Source organism: Pezoporus flaviventris, unplaced genomic scaffold, assembly GCF_033815535.1.
Source record: "Pezoporus flaviventris isolate CSIRO_AGI_PZ_B2104156 unplaced genomic scaffold, CSIRO_AGI_Pfla_v1 ptg000006l, whole genome shotgun sequence".
NCBI classification, from domain to species: Eukaryota; Metazoa; Chordata; class Aves; order Psittaciformes; family Psittacidae; genus Pezoporus; species Pezoporus flaviventris.
Window position 1 is genome coordinate 18,341,435 of NW_026892554.1, and position 24,728 is coordinate 18,366,162.

At 42.8% G+C, this 24,728-nt stretch overlaps 1 protein-coding gene across 4 annotated transcripts in view; it reads right to left on the minus strand.

The window, feature by feature from the left end:
* Positions 1–24,107, minus strand: part of DAPK2 (death associated protein kinase 2) — a 48,628-nt gene extending 24,521 nt beyond the window's left edge. For 2 of the 4 annotated variants that reach the window (XM_061447210.1, XM_061447206.1), the window contains exons 1-2: positions 23,981–24,106; positions 17,938–18,035 (exon numbers count right to left, since the gene is read on the minus strand). In XM_061447210.1, coding sequence (XP_061303194.1) covers positions 17,938–18,014 — 77 coding nt within the window. In that variant the 5' untranslated portion in view covers positions 18,015–18,035; positions 23,981–24,106. Of the gene's footprint in view, positions 1–17,937; positions 18,036–22,647; positions 22,781–23,980 lie in introns of those variants that run through there. The other 2 variants (XM_061447208.1, XM_061447207.1) reach the window with 2 other exon arrangements.
* Between the last annotated feature and the right edge of the window lie 621 nt (positions 24,108–24,728).

Sequence of the window (24,728 nt, forward strand, 5' to 3'; positions counted from 1 at the left end):
GTTTAAAAGACACGTGGCTGCCAGTTGCCAAGACAAGTTTCCTCACTGTGGCTCCTAAAGTAAGATATTCCAGTCCAATCTCCTAAGAGGGAAACACTTGGAAGTCAGAGGGCTAACTCAAATAACAGTAACCCTGCAAGCTGCAGCATTGTCAGTGGTGGGAACCTTTCAAGCTGAGACAGCTGTTACTGACTCTTCAATGGGAAAGCAGGGGACACTGCTTTGTTTTCCTTTGTGTGAGCTTTGCTTTCTTCATCATGCCCTGGAGAGGCAGTGTTTGAAGTGCCAGAAGGCACCATCTCCACAGAACTGATGTTCCCTCCTTCTCAATTTCTCTTCTGAAAAAATAACCATAATCAAGCTGGAAATGTCTTATGAAAATCAAGAAAGAATCTGCAGCTAAGAAATTCAGACGTCTGCAGCTAAAGAAGGATTTGAAGAATATAAATTCTACACAAGGCAAGAATGGGGAATGAAACTGATTATTCAGAGAAATGTTTTGCTCATCACATTTGGAAGGGACAAAGACAACTGTGTTATCTTAGAAATGTTTAATCACACTAAAATCAGCACAGACATACATAGAAGGAAATTCAATCATAAGCTATTAACATCTGTTTGCATTTAGTCTATAAAGCACATGTTGAGAGAGCTACTTCTACTGTACAAAAAATAGGGGAAAAGGATGTTCTGTAGCTAAAGGACTGGAGGGATTTAAGCAATCTGAATTCTGCCAGAAATGTACTGGATACCCTTTAGCAATTCACTTTTGCCCCAACAACAAAACAGGGAAAAGACTTCCTTCCTTCCACACAGTATGCTTATGGATATTGGTACACTGCTCAGCACAAAGCTGTCTATCTCAGTTTGCTGCTACTCTGACAAATGCTAAGGACAACCAGTGCTGTGCCCTGCAATGTAATAGGCTTTTCTCCAAAGTGACTCCAAACAACAGATAAAAATCACACTTAAAGAGAAAGATATTTCTTTTCATGAAGGATCACTTGGCAGATTTAAACACCTGTGGGTTTTTTAGGTTTCTTTAAAATCTGTAATACTCAAATCAAGCAAAGAGCAGTGGGCATATGTATTTAAATACATATTAACTCCTTAGATTGATGAATGAAAATACTTTTATACTTGAATTTTTTTTATACTTAAATTATATGAAACCTGTATGGCTTGAGATTTCATCAGAAACTCTAAATTCCAACCCCGTCTTTACTAAAATCAAGTTAGGATCAAGATTTCTCACAAAACCTATGCAGAATTGCCTTCTCTGGACATAAACGCTCTCCAATTTTCAAGTTCTCCTTAGATCTTGAAAACTGAAACTCAAAACCTGACAGGTTCTAAAAAAGAGAACCTAGGTTAAAGCACTGATGTTAACCCTTTCAAACAAAACTGAAGTAGACTCACTGCTCTCCTCCAGCTCAAGCACCAATGAGGAGTCAGAGCACTTGGCCTTCACATAAGCTTAAGTCAGTTCAAACATAAATCAGGTCAGTCCATTCCGTTCAGGATGAGTTTCATTCATACTGCTCTCTTTCACTTCTCAATAGGAACCCCAGTGTTTTCACTGATTCAATGAAATCAGTAACTCATTCAAAGTATTAAACATTGTTAACAAACATGTATGCTCTGATGAACCTTCTTATACATCATGGTACTTCAATATTTGTTATTAATTTACCTTCCCACAACTAACTACTAGTGCAGACCTAGACATAATGATGTATAAAGTAAATAATGAAATGGGATGCCGAATCTGAGCTGGAGAAAGACAAGGAGCTAGCAAGGAAGGGTGGAAGTGGCAAGAACAACTGCCAAGGAAAATGACACTAATAGCAGCATTCAGAGATTGTGTTTAATAAGTCTGATAGCAGGCTGCTGCTGCCAAGTCTTGAAGTAAGATCTCTGCAGTAAAAGCTACAAGAGTATGAATGGAAAGAAAAGTTGACTTTTTTAATCATAGCCCACTAGATAGCTGCAGAGTTGAGCCTGTGGAAAAGGCCATGTGCTTCAGCCTGCATCTTGTGCTAACAGTGAGATGCAAAACTAGCAACCTGTAAAGACGGAACAGGACTTCAGTTTAACAACTTTTGGCTAAAACGATTGCCTCATGAAAGCTGCATTTTGTTTTATCAAAATGGGAGCATGGGGGAATTAAGCAGTATCTACAGAACCTCAGTGACTGAGAGGCAAGGAGCCTCAGCTCAAAACCATGCTCCATCCTTCTCATAATAATTGGAATGAGAAACATGGGAATTTTACGTCTACCACCCATGTACCCCATAGCCTACCAAGCATTCCGCAGTCAGAAGGCTCAGGTTTTACCAAGGAAAAGTATTTCACTGCATCTCCACCATAGAGCAGAAATAAACTTTACAGTTCTACCAAACTGCATGGCCAGGAAGCCAGCCAACTCAAAAAACAAGAAACCTCTGAGAACAGTACATCTGCCCTTGCCTAGCGTGTGTAAAGCCTACCATGTATGCAAGATCCCACCATCAAAAAAACTATTTTATCCAAGCCCTTGTCTCCTCAGATTCACGGGTCTCTGCTCATGCCCAACCACCTCACAAACGGACAAAACAAGACGGCAAGCTCCTTTTTACACCCAAGAGCACCCCTGTTCTCTCCTGCCATAATGCACTGTATGTTGGAGAACTCACTCTGCAAGAGCTGGCAGATCTCCAGTCTCAGACTACAAGTTTCGTATCAGATATTTCCTCACTCAGGGCATTATATCCAGACTTGCAAGGAAAAGATTCATCTTACAGATAACCTTAACCTTTGGCTACTGTGATTTTATCTGCCATGAGAGGATCTCTTTATAAGAATCACAAACAAGCTCATTAAATGCAACCTCTATGACTACACTGTGAGCTGTTATTGTGTTCAATATTATTATATCCTTCACTGGCTTGGTAAATGAGAGATGCAAGTACAGTTGGAACTTAAATTATGCAGCATACACAGCAATTATATTCAGAACCTCATAATTACATAATGTACTTAGTGCTTCATTAACACAGACATCTGGTTGGAGTCTGTCTGAAACCTACAAAGGCAAAGAAATTAAAAACTGAGGCTGCTGCTTGGTGCTTGACTGCTCTCAAAAGCTGACACTCCACAGCAGAGGCAGCCTCTCATCCAAAGGGTTCAAACCAAGCCCAGCAGCCTCAAGTACTTTCGGTTTTCATTTTCATATGTACCTTAAACACTTCACAGGAGAGAGACAGGAACAGATGGGACAACTGCACTTATGCCTTTAGGAACAGTCAATCACAACTGGAATTGAGACAGCAGCCGTTTGTCAAATCCATTCATTCATTCATATTTCTGTCTCCTGATTTTAGCAAACCCTGGAGAACTCAAGAGAATGAAAATCCTGGTACAAAATCCCTAAGCTTGCCTTAAACATTCTGCTAAAGAGGTCATTCTGTAGTCCCAAGAGCTGCTCGTGTAAAACATGGTGGGGTTTATGGGGTTTTTGTTTGCAAGACCTGCATCTTGCTTGGTCCAGGCTTTCTAAAGAGACATGATACTAATGTTGCTGTGTTTGCTTCCTCATATTCTCTCTGGAGACATCAGTCTTGCCAGCAAAGTTTAGAGAGAAAATACTGGTTTATGAATGCTGATTATGGGAACGAACACAGTTACTTTTGCATTTAATAAGTTCAGTGATACTGTGAACTTTGTACATTTTTGTTTCCTTGAAAAGCTTACAAAAATGATTACATCACAGCATAGGAATTCCTGACTTCTCCTTTTACATAGTCTGGGACAACTGTTTATCACAATACCCATTCCCTTGTAATCTCCCATTTCCCCCCTGCATGTATAGCCACAAATATACCTGCTCCTGTCCCAGTCTTTGTGCCATTCTCTTTATCCCTTAAAAACACGCTTTTGCAAACAGTATTTTCTGAGACAGTTTGTGACTGAGTAGAAGATGCCGCAAACCACAGGGAAAAATACAAATGCACCATTTCTTATCCTAGGACATTTAAGAAAGTGACAGTGTAATTACCCACAATACTGTCCATTCCCCCTCTTACCCATTTCCCTCCTTGCTGCAAATGCTTTGCCCATGTTTGTTCCTGAATTGCCAGGGTCTTTATTAAAGCATCCCAGGGTAATGCTCAAGTATTTTCTGACCACCTTAAAGACTGCTGTCCTAATACAGCAAACGCTGTATCTCTCCCCACAAGTAGCCCAATGCTTTGCCTGGTACCAAAACCTCAAAGCACACTAAGAGCTAAAAGCTGGAGAAGGAACAGGCAGGGAGAAAAGTCTTTGAACAAGTGTTGAAGGGGTAGCATATTTCTCTGCTTTTCTACCAAATACAGTGGAGAGTTCATGTGGAGGCTCATACAGCTGTGAAAAAAGAAGATGCCTCACAGGTATTTTATAATCATAGTCAGACACACCTTGAATTTCTTGTTAACTAGAGAGCTTGTAAAGCCAAGGACCAAGACAAGACCATTTCTGCACCTCTTAATGCATTTCCAATCAGCACACAAGAACCAAACAGCATCAGCTTACCAAAACTTCCAATCTAGGCTAGGAAAAAGTTGAAGAAAGGGAAGTATGTCTCTCTGACACCTGAGCTGGCAGCACTGAGAAATTAAGCCATTTACTTCATTTCACACGGGGAGTCAGGGGCTGATCTTAGACTTGAAACTAAATTTCACAGCTCACATGTCCAAATTTCAGCCAAATGTCTTCATGGGGTTTAGTATTTTGCTGAACTGAAAATAACTTGGCTCATACACATGTATTTACAATACACACGATAAGCTCAGAGGCTGACACTTCCTAATTCTTTCTTGGGTTTTTTTTTTTGGAGAAATGGAGTTTGTTCCCTTTCAGAGCTATTTTGGACAGCTGTACAACAGTCCTGTCACAGATCCAACACAGGCTGTCCTCAACTGCGGTAACAGCTGAAGAGTATAAACAGCAGCAGCTGCAACCTGTCAGTTAGAATATAATTAGGTGCAACATCAAATCTGTCCAAATCTGTATGGGAATTGATCCTAGCAATGAAGACAACCTATTATTCACATTGCCACTATCATCCAGGAGATCTGTCACTGAATAAGAACACAGAGACAGTATTACTGGCTGGTTTTGGAGCCCATCTTCAGAAGCACGCTTTAGAAGAGTGCAAGTTCAACTTATTTAATTGTTGTGCAGTTCAGGAGATGATGTGGAAATGACGCGGGGAAGAGAATCTGGGCAATCCAGAATAACAGGATTCTTCTTGCTCTATTTTCAAAGTTTATTTTTAATACTGGTTCTGGAGGGCAATGCTGTGGGACAGAAATTGATGTGGCAGCATGACAGAAGTGCAGCCTGAGAGCGTTGAACGCCTTAATGCGTAACAGCGGTGCTGCTACGGAGCATTAGAATAAAGACAGCCTTCAGCAGCTGTTTGTATAGGTAGGGGTTTATACGACTCTTCCTCCGATATTCCAGAAACACCACATCCATGAGTAGCTCTCATGAAACACTGAAAATATGTAAACAGAATCCTGAGCTGACAGGCCAGGTTACTGGGCTCCAGCCAGGCTCTCCGTGGCCGGAGTGGGGAGGTCAGGAAGCTGCTTCCATCATTTGAGGAGAGCAAACCATTTCTTCCCCAAATACCAAACATCTGCTCCCTTTCTGCATATTCAGTCCATTTCTTTATGATCTGTCCATGTTAATCTTATTTTCATTTATTAAAGAATTCATAATTCATTTCCTTTATTAAAGAACTCTAAAAAAAGAGGATTTTTTTTACTATGACTTTTGATAGTTGTTAAAACTTGAAATTCCCATAAAACAGATGATGCACTCGGACATGCTGACAGTTACGCTTCTTTGAAAACTGAATCCAGCAAAGGAGAGTGCTGGGACATTCTGTCAGTCAAGAGGCAACACTCAACTCCCTAGATGAGCCAGGACAATTTACTTTGGAACAGATTTGCAAGGGATTTTAAGCAGCAACCTCCCACTGACTGTAACAGTAATTAGGTTCCTACAGACTTAATAGAAAATAACACCTTAGTCTTTCTGTACTTTATTTCCCAAAGCCTGTAAAATGCAGATAATGCTACTGGGAAAAAATGAAATAAAATCTTAAGGGGTAAGCATACAGCTGGACCTACAAATGACTTTAATGTCTCTGGACATGATCAGAATTGCTATTATTATAATTCATATTTTTATTCACACGAATATATGACCAGAAAGAAAACTAAAATAAAACCTAACAGCAGCTCCACCAGTCTTTTATCTGCCTATATTCACAAACAGACTACTGCAAATGCAAAACAGTTTAACCCTTCTTTTCATGGAGCACTTGCAAACTCACTTGGGAATCTGAGCATTTAGTTGGGCTTCCTTTTGTTTCCAAGTGGGAGGTGCTGGCTTGAGGCTGCAGTCTGCAAGGAGGAGGGCTCGGCTCAGCAATGCCAGCACCATATGGGCAGGCTGTTGGAAGGGTGCAATCGCAGCCTACTGCAGAGGAGACACAGCAACACTTTTTCCTCAGGTTTTTTACTGGAAAGGTGCCATAAACATCTATTACTCTTTTCTGATCTTGGTTTTGACCTACAGTAGGTGCAGGGAGGTAAAAAGGTTTCCTCTTTTCATTTGAGAAGAACAGAAAACAGTGAGCTAAAGTACACCAAGCTACAGCCGTATGAACACAGTAATACTGATGTCAACACATAGAATCACAGAAGCACACACTGGTTTGGGTTGGAAAAGACCTTAAAGCCCATTCAGTCCCAACCCCCTGCCACAGACAGGGACACCTTCTCCTAGCCCAGGCTGCTCCAAGCCCCATCCAACCTGGCCTTGAACACTGCCAGGGATGCAGCAGCCACAGCTTCCTAATATCCAATCTAAATCTCCCTTTTGTTAGTTTAAAGCCATTCCTCCTTGTCCTGTCCCTACAGGCCCTTGTAAAAAGTCCCCCGTCAGATTTCTTGGTACATCCAGTATTGCTGCACCGGATAGAAAAGTTCACTAAACTGCTGTGGCCACTATCAAATGTTTTCAAGGGAAGCGGAGATGACCTTCCTTGATCTCCTCCCTCACATGTTTTGCTGATGCTTACTGTGTTAAGGTGACACCGAGCTCTTCGTAGCCTATTTCAGCTCTTGGTCAGATGTGCATTTCTCTCAAGGCTGTTAAAGAAACTGTGGTTGCTATGCCAGCCAGCTGGTTTTAACAGCGTCACTTCATTCCAGACAATATAAGGGCTTTGAAGGTAACTTCTCACACCAGAAGTCTCAGAGCCATACTATGTAGGAAGACAACAAAACTCAAGCCTGATTGCACTTCAGAAGTGGATTAGTTACTGGGAAGGTGAAAGACATGCTGGAGAGCTTTCACATTTTTGGACTATTCTGTTTAAACTGCTTCCTCTCTGCATACTGAGGAGATCAGAAACACCTAGGTGTTGAGCTCAGCCTGGGCAGAAAGTGGGGCTGCCTCAGGCACGTCACTTCATCCATGTACCTTATTGTGGTACCCTGTAAAACAGCAGTCATATCCATGGGATGGAACCACATGGTTCTGACTTATGTATACATCAAACAACAAAACCACAATTCCAATGTAAGATGATTTTCTATAGAAGAGTAGGGTAAAAGTTTCAGTCTCACAGCATCCTTCCCCACTACCCAAAACATGCTCTATGCATCTAAAAGCAAGATTTGGAGGTGTCCCTGCCCATGGCAGGGGGATGGAACTATATCATCTTAAGGTCCCTTCCAACCCAAACCATTCTATGATTCTATGGCATAATTTACAGACGTGGTTGCCTATGCATAGGAAGCCAAAATGCAGCTTAGAGATCTAATTTTAGGTTTCCCAGGCTTTGCAAAGTTTGGCTCTTTCTGTAATTGGATGATACATTACATTTGGTCCCTTGACAGCAAGAAAAAAAAAGAATGACACCCCATCCTGTGTCACACATTCACTGAGCTCTGAGTCAATGCACTATCTTTAACCCTGAGAACAAGTTTATTTATGTTTACTGGCAGTAAACAGTTACTTGACAGCCTATGTCATAAGCCAAGAGAGCTTCACCTTGTCAGCATCCACTCTCCACTGCTCACAGCATCCTTTGCTTTGATCTTGCATAATGTATGGTTAGAGGTTAGTAAAAATCCTGAAAATATATCATCATGTGTACATCCTGAAGTTAATATACAGAAACATAATCACAGATAATAGTGTCCAGCTAACAGGAATGCAGGACTTCTCTGCATTGAAGAGGATAGTTTATTTAGATGCAGCAAGGAAGGATCATTTATCCTTAGTTATAGCAAAAGCTTTCATGTCAAGTTTTGTTCATTGTGCCTATTTCCCACTCCTAAATTCAGGTTGGTTTTAACTGGTGACCTCAAGCTTACAAAGTCTGGATCTTATTACTTTGCCATCTTTTTCACTCCTTTTTCTTGGAAAAGCTACATTAATGATTTCATGGCTGCATTTTTGCCAGTTTTCAAAGCAAAGCCCTTGGGAATTCTTGCTGAACGCCATTCTGAAAAGAAAAAAAATTAAGCCTGAAAAGCTGTTTTCTTCTCAAATTCAAGCGATCACAATTGCTCTACTGCACCTCATTTTATCAAGCTAAATACTTCCCTTACACTTCAGAGAGAACTTCCGCTATTGTAATGGCGTTGGCATGCTCTTCCCAGCAGAGAACACAGGAGTCTGCTGGTAACTTCTGCAACCCAGTTGTATGCTCTCAGCTCATTTATGAAACACAGCTAAACCAAAGGCCATGCAAAGTTCACAAAACATTTGCATTAAAGCACCTTCCCATAAGTGTTCTGTAGGAAGTCTGTGGTTGCAACCAGAAAGAACTGGAAGCTTTTTGTACAGGGACTATAGCAATAATTGATAGCATGTTTTATTTTTATACACCTTTTTTTCTGTAGACTAAATTTCTACAGCAGAAATTTAATCTAAGCAGTGAACGAATATGTCCAACAGAGCAGTATTTACACAGAAACTAGAGTACAATAGCTGAAAGAACAAAACAGAAAGCCCAGCATGGCAAGGATAAGGGAACTGAAGGCAAAGTATCTTGCTGTTTCCATAAGACTTTATGGAATGAAACTAAAAAAACCCAAAACCTTAATCTGTTAAATGCTCTGCTGATGCCTCTTGTAACTTTATAAAGGGCTTTAAAACCAGCCACAGTCTTCACTGTCCTTCCTGTTGAAGCTGCAAATCAGTGAGGTTTGGTTTGTTTGATTGTTTGTTCTCCCCAAACAAATTGCAAACACAGTGGTGCTCTCTCCTGAAGCAACTACTGAGAACCTAAACTGGGGCAGATGCCAGACTATGACAAAATAATCTACAAGTCTTATTAATAGAGCATTTATCAGGAATTTTGCTTGGCTACTAAAAGTAGATAAATTCTTAATGTGTGTGAAAGATACAGAAGTAAATTTAATTCACACAGTGCTCTTCTGAAGCTTTCACATAAGATTATCATAGTACTGTCACTAACTTACCACAGCCCTGGGATATAGAGAGGAAAAAAGGTTTTACAGTATGAGGAACAACTAACATGACTTCATTTCAGGCTAAGTACCCAGGCAGTGTCAGGATGACTTCTAATCAAACCAGTTAATATTAGAAAGTATCACAATAGCAGCACTTGAACAATATGCTAATTTTTAAACCGAACAAGATGCACTGTTTCATACAGAAAGACAAAAACAACTCACAAAAAATCAGCTGCCACTTTTAAACACACTGACGTTTTCACTCCCAACTCATGTTCAACTGACTGAATGTACAGTACTGTAGAATACAGTGACTTTACAACGTAAGTTTCAATATTCACAACAGGGAAGTGGTGAGGACCTCTGCACATAGCCTGCCTCTGACAACGCTGCTGTCTGGCACCTTTCACCTGCATCTCTTTACAGCTTATACAAAGGTAACTGATGCATCCTGGCCCAAAACCACCTCTGTGTCCGCTGCCAGAGAAGAGTCAGAACAGGAGAAGAATATGGACTCCAGCAGAAGGATCTGGTTTACAGGAATAAGCAGAGAACAAATAAACCATTTGAAATTCAAAGCAAATTGTTTCTGAGCAGCCCTGTGAATTGTTAGTCTACCAGTAAAGTGACATGTTATCTGCATCACAGTCAATTAATGCCTTAAACACAATTTGGGGTCATTAGCCGTGAGTCAGGAGAAACCATGCCACATACTAAATCATCACCAGCACCTCCTGAAGCTCTTGCATGGTTTTGGAAACTTCCAATAACGCAGTGACCAGCAACGTGGCCCTTATCAGCTCCAGAGGTTGGAGGAGCAGAGTCTGCAGCCATATAGCCTGAGCCCAGTAATTCTGGCAAGTTCCTGATAGCCTGGCAAGCTTTTAATGTAATCTGAAGCTCAAAAAGAAAATGCACATGATAAAAAATATCCCTGCACGTATCACACTTAGCTTTTTATTGAGTATCAGCTCTCTGAGTTGTAACAACTGAGCCCACAGACCTGGGGAAGGTCAGAGCTGACTCACGCTCAGCAGGAACAGCCAATTTGATAAGCTGTTCCTTCTGCTGTGTGGAGCAACTCCAGGGCATATACACAACATGCATGCAGAAGGTTAGCACAATGTACTTGTGTCTTTATAGGTCCGAATCCAGCTCAATATGGACTCAATGTAATATACCCGGAAGCAGATCAATTGTAAGAGGGTAGCAGCATTATGATCAAAAGGTTAAAAGATTTTCCCCCTCCTCATGTGTGAAACAGATGGAAATCAAGATGGCATTTTAATAAAGATTTTAAGGAAAATATCTGTAAAGCCAAAACCACAAGGGGTTGCTCAAAGTCATTTCACTGCTCTTTGTGGATTCTTATTGTTCCAAAATAAGAGGTGGAAGTTATCTCCTCATCTTATTTAATCTTTACTATATTGAAGCAAACAATCTCCTCCAGCAGCAGGACAGGACTGAAACTACATTATTTGTTCCCTACACTCTTCCTACATTGGAAACAGAGAGATCAGTGGACATTCTCTTTTTACAAGGGTTATAGATCCACAAAACTCAAATATTTAGATTAACTACTCTCTTGCAAAAGCTGTCAATTCTGTAGTAAGTAAAGATTACAAGTCCTGGCTTTAGGGAACACAGTCACTCACTTCTGGTGTGGCTGAATCTGCACTATGGGCTGACCAAAACAGGCCAGTGACTCCAATTCAAACATGCTGGCACTAGACAGAACAAAGTCTAGCTATTGGAGTGATTTTGTATGCCTCCCCTTACCAAAGCGTCACTGTGTGTCATGCTCAGCTGTTACAACAGGTTTTCACTCTGGTTCAGAACCACTGACACAGAGTTTTAACAATGATTAACAGATGTCACCTGAGGTAAGTTAAGCTTGATCATCAGGTATGTATCTGCAAGTCCTATTCTGCACGATGCTAATAACTTGTCCAATGTTTTATCATTGCACTGTTTATTTTATGCGTATTTTTACTCATAAATAACATGTTTTCATTCCGAAAGCATGGAACGAATACCATACAGAGTCTATTTTCTCAGCTGTTCCAATTCCCATCTGCTTTCTACTGCAATGCGAAGTGGAAAAAATAGTTTTATTTTTTCAGGAATGGCAAAGCAAAGACTGGGATTAGGCTTAATATTGGTAATAACTTAATAATAGTGGTTAAAGACATCACTGAATACTACTACTGGGGTCGTTCAGCTCTAATTATACTTTCAAAGCCAGGTATGGACTGAGGAGGTAGACTCACCTCTATTATCAGACTGTAACCATGGTGATGGTGACCATGTACCAAATGCCACAACTGTTTCAACAGAAGATTCAAGCAATATACATCAAATGCATGACATAGAAGACTTTTGTAACAAGAAATATTAACAGAGGTGCTGGCTAATGCTCAAAACTTAAACTCACATTTGCATCATCCACTGGCTTTGTGTGCATTGTAGGAAAATATAATCCAAGGCTATTCTTCAAAATGTGAAGAACTAATTCAAAGTACAAATTAGTCCAAGAACAGAGCTAAGATCCATGTCTGAGAAAGCACAATACTGACCAATTTCTATAAACAGAAAAACCATTCCTGGTATGAAGCTACTGTGTGTTGTGTGTTCAGGGTAAATTTCCTGGCTGCAGTCACACCCCTCTGTTTACCAGGGAGAGCCCGCTTAGCTCCATGACATGACTTTTGATCACAGATTTCCAAGTTCCTCCCCTACAAAAAATACATCAGTTATCTCTGCTTTTTGTTTTCATTACATAAACAAATATTTACTAGTTACACTGTCAGAACAGTGCTTACGTGCCAGGCCCCAAGGTGCCACTGCCACTGGTCAAATGTCACATCTGCTGTCCTTTTAAGCTTCACCCAGAAGACAAAAGAACAAAGTTTGAGCTGCTCAGTGAATGGAGCTGATCCTCCATACACAAGGCAGGGAGGAGGCAGGAACTTTTTAGCGGGGGGGGGCTACAGGAGGCATAATAGATCCCTGACAAAAGATCTAGCTTGGCTTTAATCATGAAACCATATCCCACGTCAGCAGGGGCTGAGAAACTGAAGGCTGCCCAAACTGGTCAACAGAAATCACAGTGATTACCTTTTGCATTAAGACATTGACTGAATCATGTGGAATTTCTTCCTGCTTGGTTATACAGAACGCAAAAGGGACCAACCTCAACCAAAGCAAACACCTAATGCATGAACCCGTTTTGTTCTTTAGCAGACTCAGGATGCACAAGAGTTTGCTGAACTGCAATTACACAAAGAACTGAAGCACCTTATTTAAAGTGGAATAAAGTCCAGCAATCCCTTTGAAGTCCAGAGAGTGAATCAAAGTTTCATATATTGAAAAATCTCATCAGAACATGAAACATTGTTATGTAGAAACAGGAAGCAAATATAACCATGGAGAAGCAGCCTTGAAGAACGTTACCACCATGAAAACAAAAGAATAAACGGAAGCATACATTGCACCAAACACATTATTTTTTCATCCATGTGACAAACACAAGTTTGCTACATGTGATCATGTGATACATGAGCTACCCAGTCCACCAAAACACTTAACAATTAAGACTTGGAGCTCAGCAAATCCTAAAAGCTTTTAAAATGAAACTAGATCACTGAGGGCAAGGAGGGGAATAACTCTACTTGCTCACCAAAATGGCCTTTCAATTATTGTATCAGTGACACAAAGGACCATTGCTCTTGCAGTGTTACAGACATGCCCAGCTGCCTTCTTCAGAGGCCACCATCCTGTACCAGCAATAAATTGTCTGCATTTCCCAGCAGAGAGGTTTTCAAAGCAGCATTTGAAGAAAATGCTTTTTCTGGTTTTCATACACACTGGAAGACTTAGTTTTGATTTCCTATGAAGATCAGTTCATCAGACTATGAATCTTGCATCCATACCATATCTCCCCCTCTGCAGAAAACACAGCAAAGGGAGACAGAAGCTGGAGAAAGGAGTATGCTGCAGAGAATTGAGTTGCAGTGAGCAGAACTCTGTCTCAGGACGTTGCTGTGCCGATCTCGCACTGCCCACTGGGAACACGCCTTCTCAACAGACACTGTCCTGAAACACTTCCCAACAAGCTCCATGAAGTTTCCTACTCTCAGCCCCAACCTGACATGTAACAGTGATGCTGTCCAGAAGGCACAAATGTCAACAGCCATCTACAGCCTGGCTGGCAACACATTAACGTAAGAGATTAATGACTTTATGGTACAACCTTTGATAAATTACACTGTACATCTCTGAAATTCCAGCACACACAGGGCACCTACCACCACCAGCAGTGTCTGTCAGTACAACTGGAAAAGGCTTCTGAGGTTTGTACAGGAACTCCTTCTGTCCAGCTAGACAGAGCTACCCATACAAATCACAAGTCCCGAAACATTCTGTTGAAAGCCTCTCCAGTAAGCTTTACTGCTGCTGCTTTCCTGGAAAGTACATCACTAGCACAGTACTCCAGTTCTTCCTTCTCTTGGCCTGCTTTGGCCTCCATATTAAGAGTCTCCATTCTTGGTTGTCTCTTACTGCATCTCCCTAACCACAAGAACAAGCAGTTATATGACCTGATGCATATTCCCAAGAAGTAAAGTTAGCCTTCACCTTCTCACATCTTTCAAGTAGCATCTCCATTGCTTTGGTGTGCTACCAGAGGGATCTGCTACAAACATTCCTGCGAATGGCTTACGCCAGGATCCTTCTGAGAACAGGGAAAACTGCTAACAGGCTTCTTACAAAGTTTATTAAAATTAATGGTAAAGGATGCAGTCTGCCATTACTTGAATAAAAGTGACACTTAGCAACAACTCATATTTGAGGAGGGATACACTTTGAAAACATTCCGCAGAAAATAATTTCTTTAAGTATCTGGTTTTGATCAACAGCTCAAACATAGAAAGAAACTGAATCTGCCAGGAAGCCTGATGCCTTCAAAGAGTGATAGCATTAAATGCCTGGGAGGATTGTATAAACTACTCCCAAATCACACAATCCACTGCCCTTAGAAGGGGAAAGAGAATCTTCTAATACCTCTTCAGGCACCAATTACATTATGCCATATTGCTTTCTAGCTCTTCCAGACTAACTAGTATCACCTTCATCTTCACTTGAATTTTCTGAATTCTTCCCTTCTCTTTGCATAAATTTTGAAAAATAAAGAAAATTCTATTTCATTCATGTAGCACTGAGCTGTATTATAGAGCTCAAGAGGGTTCTTCTTTATTTGAAGATATTGAAATTCACTAAATTCACTCTACAGGCTCCTCCTCTTTTTAGGCTCCCTTTCAGCTCCTGCTCAGTCCCCACAGACTCCTCTCTTACAAACCGAATCTATCCTGCAGGAAGTAACTGTGAATACACATCCATGATAACAAAGTACTGCACTTTTTCAGCATAGGCCATGCTAAGCTTCCCAAGTGTAGCCACTACCATGAACAAGCCCATCAGCAACTTGTTTTCTCTAATGCCACACACGTAACTTCTTGTTCCCTGTATGAACCCTTTGGAGAAGTTGAGCAACTGAGGTGTAAACCTGAGATTAATACTTGAAAGACTGAGGGAATGTTGGAGCTAGGCAGCGAGTTACAGCACACAGCTGCAGCTATGGAAAACCTGCTCCCCCTTTCTGCAAAGAGCTCTCTTTGACACATTGCCTTGGCACAGAAGACAACTGCATTTCCAGCATCCTCTGAGGTGCTTCTAGCTCAGCAGTGATTCTGAGAATGATCTGGTTGAGGAGTCCACAAATGCACCACTGGCAGGGTTTTACACAGGTGGATCTGAAGAGCCTGTGCTGTAGCTACCTTCAATGCTGCACAATGACAGGAGAAGTCTAATTTCATCAGCAGACCAGATACATATAAACCTTGCAAAGGAGCATCTGCAGTATATAATAGGAGCCTCCTTTCCCAAGTGCTGTGCAAAGACTTTCAGATAAACAGGTGCTGGCTCTGCCAGTAAGATCCTGAATTTTATCTTAAGACTGAATCCAAGCTAGAACAAACATTAGGCCTGTATTAATGACTACTTTTGTTCTCCAGAAACCACAAACTAAGTTAGGAGGACACGAACAGGACAGACTCTTCACAGACATTGTTTGAAAACCTTTGTTTTCTAAGAGACTTCTGCTGCCAGAATGATAACAGATTAATCCGTTTACCTGCCTGTACCTGACAGCAACTAACAGCTTGTTGCAAACATACTGAACCAATAAAGGGCATCTACAGGTTCTAAGGACATCACTCAGCACTGGATTCTTGTGTTTCAGTCACCACAACCTGTCTACTGTGTTATTTTCATTCAAACAAAGCAAGGTATCATCTGCCACTGGCCAGTTACTACTCAGAGTTATAGAGGCATGATAACCCAGTGACACCCCACATACAGCATGCAGTTGAAAGAATAGGTCTAGCAGAGCTCCCCACAAAATCTGAAAATGAAAATACACTGATGAAGACAGCATGGCATATTTTTCATGGGCATGCATAAAGTATGTCATTTGAACACCAAGTAAGGGAGCCAATTCCAATCTTGCTGCCCTCTTCTCACAAGTTACCATCACAGAGCTTTCCTTGAAAGCTCACAAGCAGCAGCAGAGGTCTGCTTGTTACGATTCGCCTTCTTCCTTCAGGTTTTTAAGGGAACACTTTTGCCATCAAGTAGACTTGGATTTCTCATCTACAAGATGGGAACTAGAACATGGTTTTGTAGTGGAGCTTAATATCCCTCTGTTACATGAGGATGGCATCTCCTCATGTATACACTTACTCCCCTTCTGGCTTATCTAGATAAGGTCTTTCTTGCAGAGAATATGACTACATCTGCTTAAAAAGGCAACAATTTCAAATTCTATGTCTGAACGTAGTCTCCCCTAAACCCAGCCCATCATCCAACATGCTGTGAGTACCAGCTCCACAGCATAACACTAGGACCAGCCATGTTTCTGCGACACGCAGCCAGAGAAAGAGAAGGGCTGATGTGCCCACGCAAGCCCTAACCAGTCTGAGGCCTCTCAGGCAGAATCAAATAGCAAGGGCCAGCCTTTCCCAGGTTGTTTCAACTACACTTTGCCATTCAAAAGGCCTAATAGTCATCAGCTTGAAAAGGAGAGTGAGGTTCATCATCTCAAAAGACACTGGATTTCCCAATCCAATTCTGGAACCAAAGTAAAACTATGCTATGCAGCTTCCAGTTTCTCATTTCAGCAGTTGGACTGTTACAGCACATATCTCCTAGGTTAAAAAAAAGCACACCTTTTACACCCTGCACATACACACTGAATCTCTTTACTGCTCACTCTTGTCAGATTTTCACTCTCAGGCTGATGTTCTCAGGACCAGTCACTACTCAAAAGTAAGCAGTTACAGAAAATGCAATAGTTGATGCCTTCCTGAGAGGAAAGGGAATGAAAAAAACCCAACAAAACAAAAACCTCAAGCCCAAACCAACATCTCCCCTTCAGAGAAATCTTCTCAACACCTCTCAAGCTGAAATAGCGGGGAGTGGAAAAAAAAAAGAAAAAGCTTTGGCAGGAAAACAGCTTCAACTGAAGTGTTTTAATGTAACTAAATCAGTGGCCCTTGAAAAAGCGTAATTGCACATACACGGTCATTTATCAAAACCAACTGCCAGATGCTGGAACGAAGCCAACATGTGTATTGCCCTAATTTAACTATTTGCATATTAAAAAGAAAATCACTGGAGGTTTGGACACTGAATGGAAACCAGCTATCCTCACCCAGAGTGCTGTGTGATCCTGGGGGAGCCCTGGGTTCGTCCAGCAGAGCATTTAAGCAGGTGCTTATGGTTATAGCATGGTAATAGCCCACAAACACCAACTATAATTAATACCTGCAGATAAGCCTTTCTAGATTAAAGGTTATATACAGGTGTTAACCAGTCCAGCTGAAATTTTGACAGGTAAATCTTTTCAGGAATACATACACAGTGCTCTGCAGGCAGATCTGAACATATTCTGTCAGTGCTGGGAGCCAGCTGTGCAGCACTGCTACAAATAGCAAGCCAAATTTAAGTGCTGCATCTATGACAATGCACCGTGAGTTCCTGTTTCCTACTTAGTTCAGAGCACGGGCAGGTGAACTCAGTCTAGAGAACCGACAGAGATGACATCTATCTACAAAAAACAATGTAAACTTACTTCTTGTTGTCCTAGTTACAAGAAAACAAACAGGAAAACCAGTTAGCACATTTAACCTGAAAGAAAAAGAAATATCCCAAGTGCAGTTTTTGTACAGGGATGTGTTTGCAGCGTTGCATATTGCAATTGTTTTAGGCCATCATGCAGAGCCACTGTTTTAAGATGTGGTAAACACCCCCAAGTGTCAGCCCGTAGAACACTGTGGTGTCATCAGCACAACCTTACCTTCCCAGCTCTTCCCCGATTTCATAAATGTCTTCCACCTTCTGTTGCTTGAACAAAGCCATACCTGGACTTTTCATTGATGCACAAAGATGATGCAACTAGAACATGAAGAAATAATGACATTCATTATAATCTTCAAATAGGCAAAGAATCAGTAAAACACATTTCTGGAAAAGTCACTTTGGATCCATTGTAGCTCATTCATGGCCAAAGTTACCACTGAGCAATCAGAATTATTCAGTCTCAGCCAAATTGCAAAGGTCCAAATCTGGAAAGAGGTGAGCACCTCTAAGTGAAGAGGGTTCTTGCCTCTCCCAGAAGTACCTGGGCATATACTGAACCAGAAGCACAAAACACACCTTGAAACATAGAGGTGACAGAAGTAAAGCAGCTAATTAATATTTTGACAAACTTATTGACAACAAAGCACCTGGACTTTGCTAAAGAGATCTATCTTGAGAATCAGCATCACAGGCTTCTTCATTAAAGTGTCAGCAGGCAGACCATGAACCAAGGGACCACAAGGCAGAGCTTCCTTTTTCTCACGTGTTTCTGAAGTGATGGTGTAAAACTGAGGTCAACACAGATGGACTTCAGAAAAAACAAAGGACAAAGACAAGCCTTGCTGAAAACCCCAAACCTTTTGCACAGCCTGAATTGCAAGATTAAGTTCTGAGCAGTTGCAGAAGTCAAGTATGGGAAATGCCCACATATGAAGAGATACTGCTGAGACTTGCCCAGACTGTAAATCCCTCAAGCTGACTACTCCCTTCATCAGAATCCAAGGTACGTGGCAATAAACAACATTAATGCAAACACACCTGAAAGGAAACCATTGTTCTAAGAAAGAGAGAGTTTGTCATTCAGAGAAGCAAGTTAAAAACAGTGCTTTGAGAATGGGGAACTCACCCAAGTTGCCTGTGGGAACACAGTCACTTCTCATTTGATTGACAAGTTTACTCATTTCCCAGCATCCTCCAAAGAACGTACCTAGTTCTCCAGATGCATAGAATCCACACAATTTTATCTCAAAAATATCATTCATGCATCCAAGTCAGCCTAGAGCCTTGCATTTGAAGGCTGAATACAAAACTGTTCTTAAGTGTTCAGTCCCTTCAGTAGTGCTGGTGTTTCTAATGTCTAACACTTCACATTATCTTATGCTGCCTTCCACTCTCATTACTTCTCTTTTTTACAGAAATCTCCCCCTGGCTTTTGCCCAACAACAGTTAGCACAAGCCCAAAACAGATCATACACTGGGTGATCCAAGACAATTGTTGTTAGCAAATACACAGAGTAAGGATGAGAACAGAATAGCAGATAACCTTCACACACTTAAAACTTAGTTGAAAAAAAACCACCTTCACAAGCATAAACATAGCCCTCCCCAGTATATATATTATATACTTGGGAAACTAAGTTGATTCCACATTCAAAGATTTAAACTACAATGTTTTTGTTGGACTTCATTTGCAAGCACAAAGAACAAGTATATCAAAGGAGGAAATAGAGCCTGAAATTTTTTTCATTATGTAATGTGAATGCATTTCCTTATGCTGGCCAGTGAAAGCAGACTGAATTAGAGATGGTCATTCACCTTTAACTCGGACAAAGAAGTTGTATATTCACAATCTCAGGAAACAGCAACAATCAACTTTGTCTTCTCTTTGTACACTCTTTATGCTACCACTTGTAGAGCATGTGCCCAAACAATATCAATACAAAGAGCCAGGCCCATTCCAACCACTTGGGGTCTGCACCAGGTCTCATTAAAACCGGGACAATGGGGGAATCTGCTGCAGTAAGTTTTGGGTCAGGGCAGAACTTTAAGAGCTCCAAGGCAAGCTTTACAGAGGAGATGAATAACCTTCTGTGTCCTTCCACAGAAGATGCCATGTCTGCTCCTCAACAATCCCATACTGGGACCATCTCTTCTGTATCAGTCTCTTTGCTCTAGGTTTCCTAGCAGTAGAGGCCAGCTTCTACTCAACATTCACATTATGTACTGCGTTTTTATAATGATGCTCCACAGTATAGCATATGCATAGGATATGGTACTTCACCTGTATCCAACACCTCTTTACGCATCCCAGACATCACAAGCTGGCAAAGCATAATCCTGCGCAAATGATTTTCCTGCAGACATGTAACAAAGTTGTAGCAGAACCAGAAGACACAGAATACAGACCCCTGAGATTCCAGTTTCAGGCACTAGAAACATGTCCTGCCTAATCTCTTCACATTCCTAAACTTTGTCATGCCATCCCTAAAATCGGATTCCCATTGTGACCTGAGGCATCATTTTGAATGCATGTACCTTACATCAGTAGAGCCCCAACGAAGATATTCCTGTTCCAGTAGGTAAGTGCCTTTCAGTGCAGCTGTGTGTAAAGGAAAGCAATCTGAAGAAATTCACTCTTCTGAAGAGGCTGACAGAATATGCCTTAAGAGGAGCAAAAGAAAGTTCTATTTCTCTCTTTTAAAAGGGTTTCCCTGCATACGTAAGTTATTATCCTGTCATTACTGAATTGACAATCAGTAGCTGGCCCTCACGTGGTAAATCCATGATAAATGTCCACCCACCACTGAATGACAGCAGGATTACACAAAAGAGAGGCAAGAACAAAACTGTTGGATCCTTTGGCTGGAATTCGCCTTGCTTTTTTTTCCTCCTTAGGCTATCTTCTGCCCTAAGGAAACCAGTTTCAAGTGTCTCAGGTAACAGCTGAATAATCTTACTTTCTTAAGTACACCTGACATCAGCTGAATCACTAAATCATTTGCGAAACTCAGAAGCATCCCTTGTGGCATGTTTTTATATTACAAAATAATAGTTACACTTAAAACAAGATCCAAAACACATTAGCATAGACCAAAGGAATAACTTCCCTTTTAAGTTGTTCTTCAAAACTGAGAAGTGACCAAAACCATTTAGAATCAAAGCTGGACTGTGTAAAATTAGCAATTTGGAAAAAAGGGGGAAGGGGGAGAAAAAAAGAGACAAAATCCAAATCCACAAAACAAATTCAAGTGCTATTATCTCCTCATTTTGGTGCCTTATGCTAAAACTAAACAGATTCTTGTAAGCATTAGCATGCTCCTCTTTCACCCTTCTCAAAGCTTTTCTCTCTTCTTTTTTGTCTGAGAAAAGACTAATTCTAATAGCAAAAACCAAGTAATTTTTACCCTCTGCTGTCAAATAAAGGTAATCAAAGCACAGTTAAAAGCTAGATTAATTTCAACAAACCCCGATTTTTACCTAAATATTTTCTTGTCAGAAGACAACAACAGCCTGATTTTTTTCTGCCAGAAAACTGAGACAGCTGTTACTACCCGTGTGCCTGTGGAGGACACAAAAGACAGCCAACACCAGAGCACTTCAGTCCCATGACAGAATCCTGCCATTAACTCCCAAGGAATCACTTTCTGACCTCCCACGTTTACTCTGCAACACTTACACATGTGGTGAACGACCAAAGACTGCATTTCCAAGTCTCCGCTTCAAGCATACACAGCAAATGTGTTAGCTCTGCAGCTAATTCCAGCCCCCAGCAGACAGCTAACTGCCAGGGCTGCCGCTGTAACTGATACCAAAGCCCCTGGCGTGCCTGAGCGATGAGCGCGGTGTGAACGCTGGACGGGCAGGGCGCAGGGGGAAGCCCGCAATGCCAGGCATGCTGGCACGGCATCGCAGAGCCCTGCTCCCCGTCCCCGAGGCGCCTTCAAGGATTACTTCTGCAGATCACACACATCGCTGCCCCAAAGTCAAGGGAGATCAAGCCTGTGCGATCCACATTTCTTAACACAAGCAAATAAAGGATGCAGGAAAGTCTGAAACTACAAATGCTTCAGAACGGATACTCCAGAGGGGCCAGTTGGCCAGGGAGCCTGCTGATTATGGTCCTTCTACAGCTGGGGTCTGATCACCAAAGCAGGAGCAATTGCCACTTATTTCCACACTCTCATCTACACCTGCATTCCTGACTGTCCTCTAATGGGATGCAGGCCAGGCCAAACCAGCCCCTGCTGTGCCGCATCACCCCAAACCCCAGCTCACTGCCCAGAGAAGGAGCTGTCAAGGAACCCACCAGATCCCAAGTGAACCTGTTGGAGGGAAAAGGCAGGGAGGAACTTGTGGCTAAACGTATTGAAGTCGCACAGCATTTGCTGAATGACACCAGTAAGATGAGGTGTGAACCCAAGACCAACAGCTCCTGATGGTTTTGGACAGACAGAAGCCAGTGTGTAACACCCAACGGTGTACTTCTGCAACTACCACACTCTCCAGCCCCTGTGGGACCTGCTCAGCAATGAGGGATCTGCTCACTGAGGAGGTGGCCGGGGTAGCTGTCTTTTCCCCCGGCTGACAGCAAGCACTTTAAGCCTGAGGTGGAAACACCGCTGAACACGCCGTGGATGCCCGAGTGCAAGGCACCACCCGAGCACCTCCGACAGAGCGGCACCACAGCCACCGGACTGACCTGTGGAGGGACCCCTCCACGACGCTGAGGAGAACCGCTCAGGCGATGGGGGGAGGCCCTCCGGGTCCCCAGAGCCCGCCGCAGCCTCCAACCCCCAACACAGGCAGGACGCAGAGCGGGAGGCACAAGGGGGAGAGAGGAACGGGGAGGGGGTCCGGCGCCGAGCAGGGGAGGGGAGCGGAGCGGAGCCCACGGCGCCGCCGGCTGCGGGGCCCAGCGCCCACTTACCGCGGGGCAGGGCGCGGCCCGTCCGCCTCCGCCGCGCTCCCTCCGCCGCTACCTCAGCTCGCAGGGTCCCGCCGGCCGCGCGTGGCGGGAGGAGGCCGAGGGGAGGCGCCAACGCCGCTCACCGGAGCAGCCGGTGGGAGGGGCGCCCCGCCGCGGGGGGACAGCCCGCGCCCCCTGGCGGCCCCGTGAGGTGGGGAGCACCCGGGCAGGCCCGTCCGTGGCTCCGGCAGCACTGCTGGGCTGTGGGGGCGCGGCCTGCCCGCAGCCCCCGGGCAACAGCCCCAGCACCAGGGCAGGCACAGCGCAGCGTCACCGCAGCTGAGGTGTCGGTCGGGGCTTGGCTCGTACAAAGCCTTCCGGAGCAGCACCGCGCAGCCGGGCTGCTGAGGGAGCATCTCTGAGAGGACCCCATTTCTTCTGCTTTAGTAGATGCAGGATGTGTGAAAACAATACAAAGAAAATACGGCTGAGGAGGTGAATGCACTAGAGAGGCACTTCATTTGCAGAAGCCTTGTTCTGTCTAAGACTATATAGTTTACTGTGTGGTCTGAAACTCAGCGTTACCCAGTGAGCATCAGGCTTGTGGAACGAAGAGCAGCACAGGTTTCCAGCCCTCATCGTGCGTCTCAAAATGCAGAACATACACTACTATAGCAAACATTTGCAATACTGGTTTCAAGTACTGTTTATACTGCCCTAGACCAGATGTTGGCTACCAACAATGACATGTGGTCACTCTCCTGTCTTAAAGACATTCCCAAAACCTTTAAAACTAGGCTGTCTCCCTCTTCACTTGTCAAGGCAGCATCTGCAATAAATACTGTTCGTTAACCTTAAATTTATTCTGGGCAAGTTAATACCCACCACTTGTTAATGAGGAAGGATGTGGTATCGTTCACACCTTGAAATCACACGTGAATGCCAGGCTGCCTTCACTTCCAATCCTCCACATGGTTAAGATGAAGCAAAGCTATGGAAAATTATCACACATAAATGGGCAGGCTGTTTCCATTGAAATCAGTTGCAATGATAGATGAACTTTAAAAGCATCTTATACTGGGCAGTTCTTGTTATTATCGCAGTTCAAAAGGAACTTGGCTCCAGACTTGTTCCAAGTGAAGAGGACTGAACTGTGCCCTTGCTCGCCTGCCCTGGGAGTGGTGTTCACAGCCCAGGAGTTCCACCCAGCTCCCCCAGTTCCGAAAGCAAAGTGGCTGCATCTGCTATTACACAGGGTGGAGGACGGGAAATGGGAGCAATAATCAAGTTTTCAGAGGGCAGTGGAAGAGTTCAGAACGCTTTGAAAGAGAAATAGAGATATTTCATTTCTCACCTTTAGTTCTACAATGTGACGTGATCACATGAAAGTCACAGCAATCCTCCTCCAAATTCTCAAGGGAAAGGGCACAAAGGGAAGGCCTCCTCTTCTGTTTCCTCTTAGCTGCAAGGACAAAACAGCATGGTTTGACCTGAGAGAACACAAATCAGGACAAGCTCTCCCCAGTCCTTGAATAACCCCAATTTGAATTTAATGTCTCCTGGCAAGCCCTGCAAGGTCTCAAAGAAGAGCAAAGGTAGGTTGAATCTCACCCCTGACACCACGTCCATAGGGTTTGCAAGCCAAAATACAGGTTCTGCTTAAGTAAGATGCTGCTCTTAGGTGGTTTAGTTGTTTACCCTTAGAACACTAATAAACTTCTTTGTAACATCTCTGGCAATCAGGACAAAAGCCTTTATGCGCATACAGGACAAGAACAGGAAGAAAAACTCAAAGCTGAGTACCATTTGAAGCAGGCAGAACAAGCAAACACTGCAGCATCTACTAACCATGTGTCTCTATCTCCTTTAGGAAATGATAAAGAAGGAAGCTCGTACCTTATGTTCCAAAGGGGGAGTCCCAGGTAAACAGCTTATTTCACAGTTTAATCACCAGTCACAGTGCCTGGAGACACCACAGTCAGCTCTTCAGCTCAAACCTGAAGTCTCAGAGTCAGCTCACTGCAAAAACTTAACGGTTTTGTACACACAGAAGGTACACCTCATTTGAAACACCAGGTAGGAGGCAGTTACTCGAAGCTAGG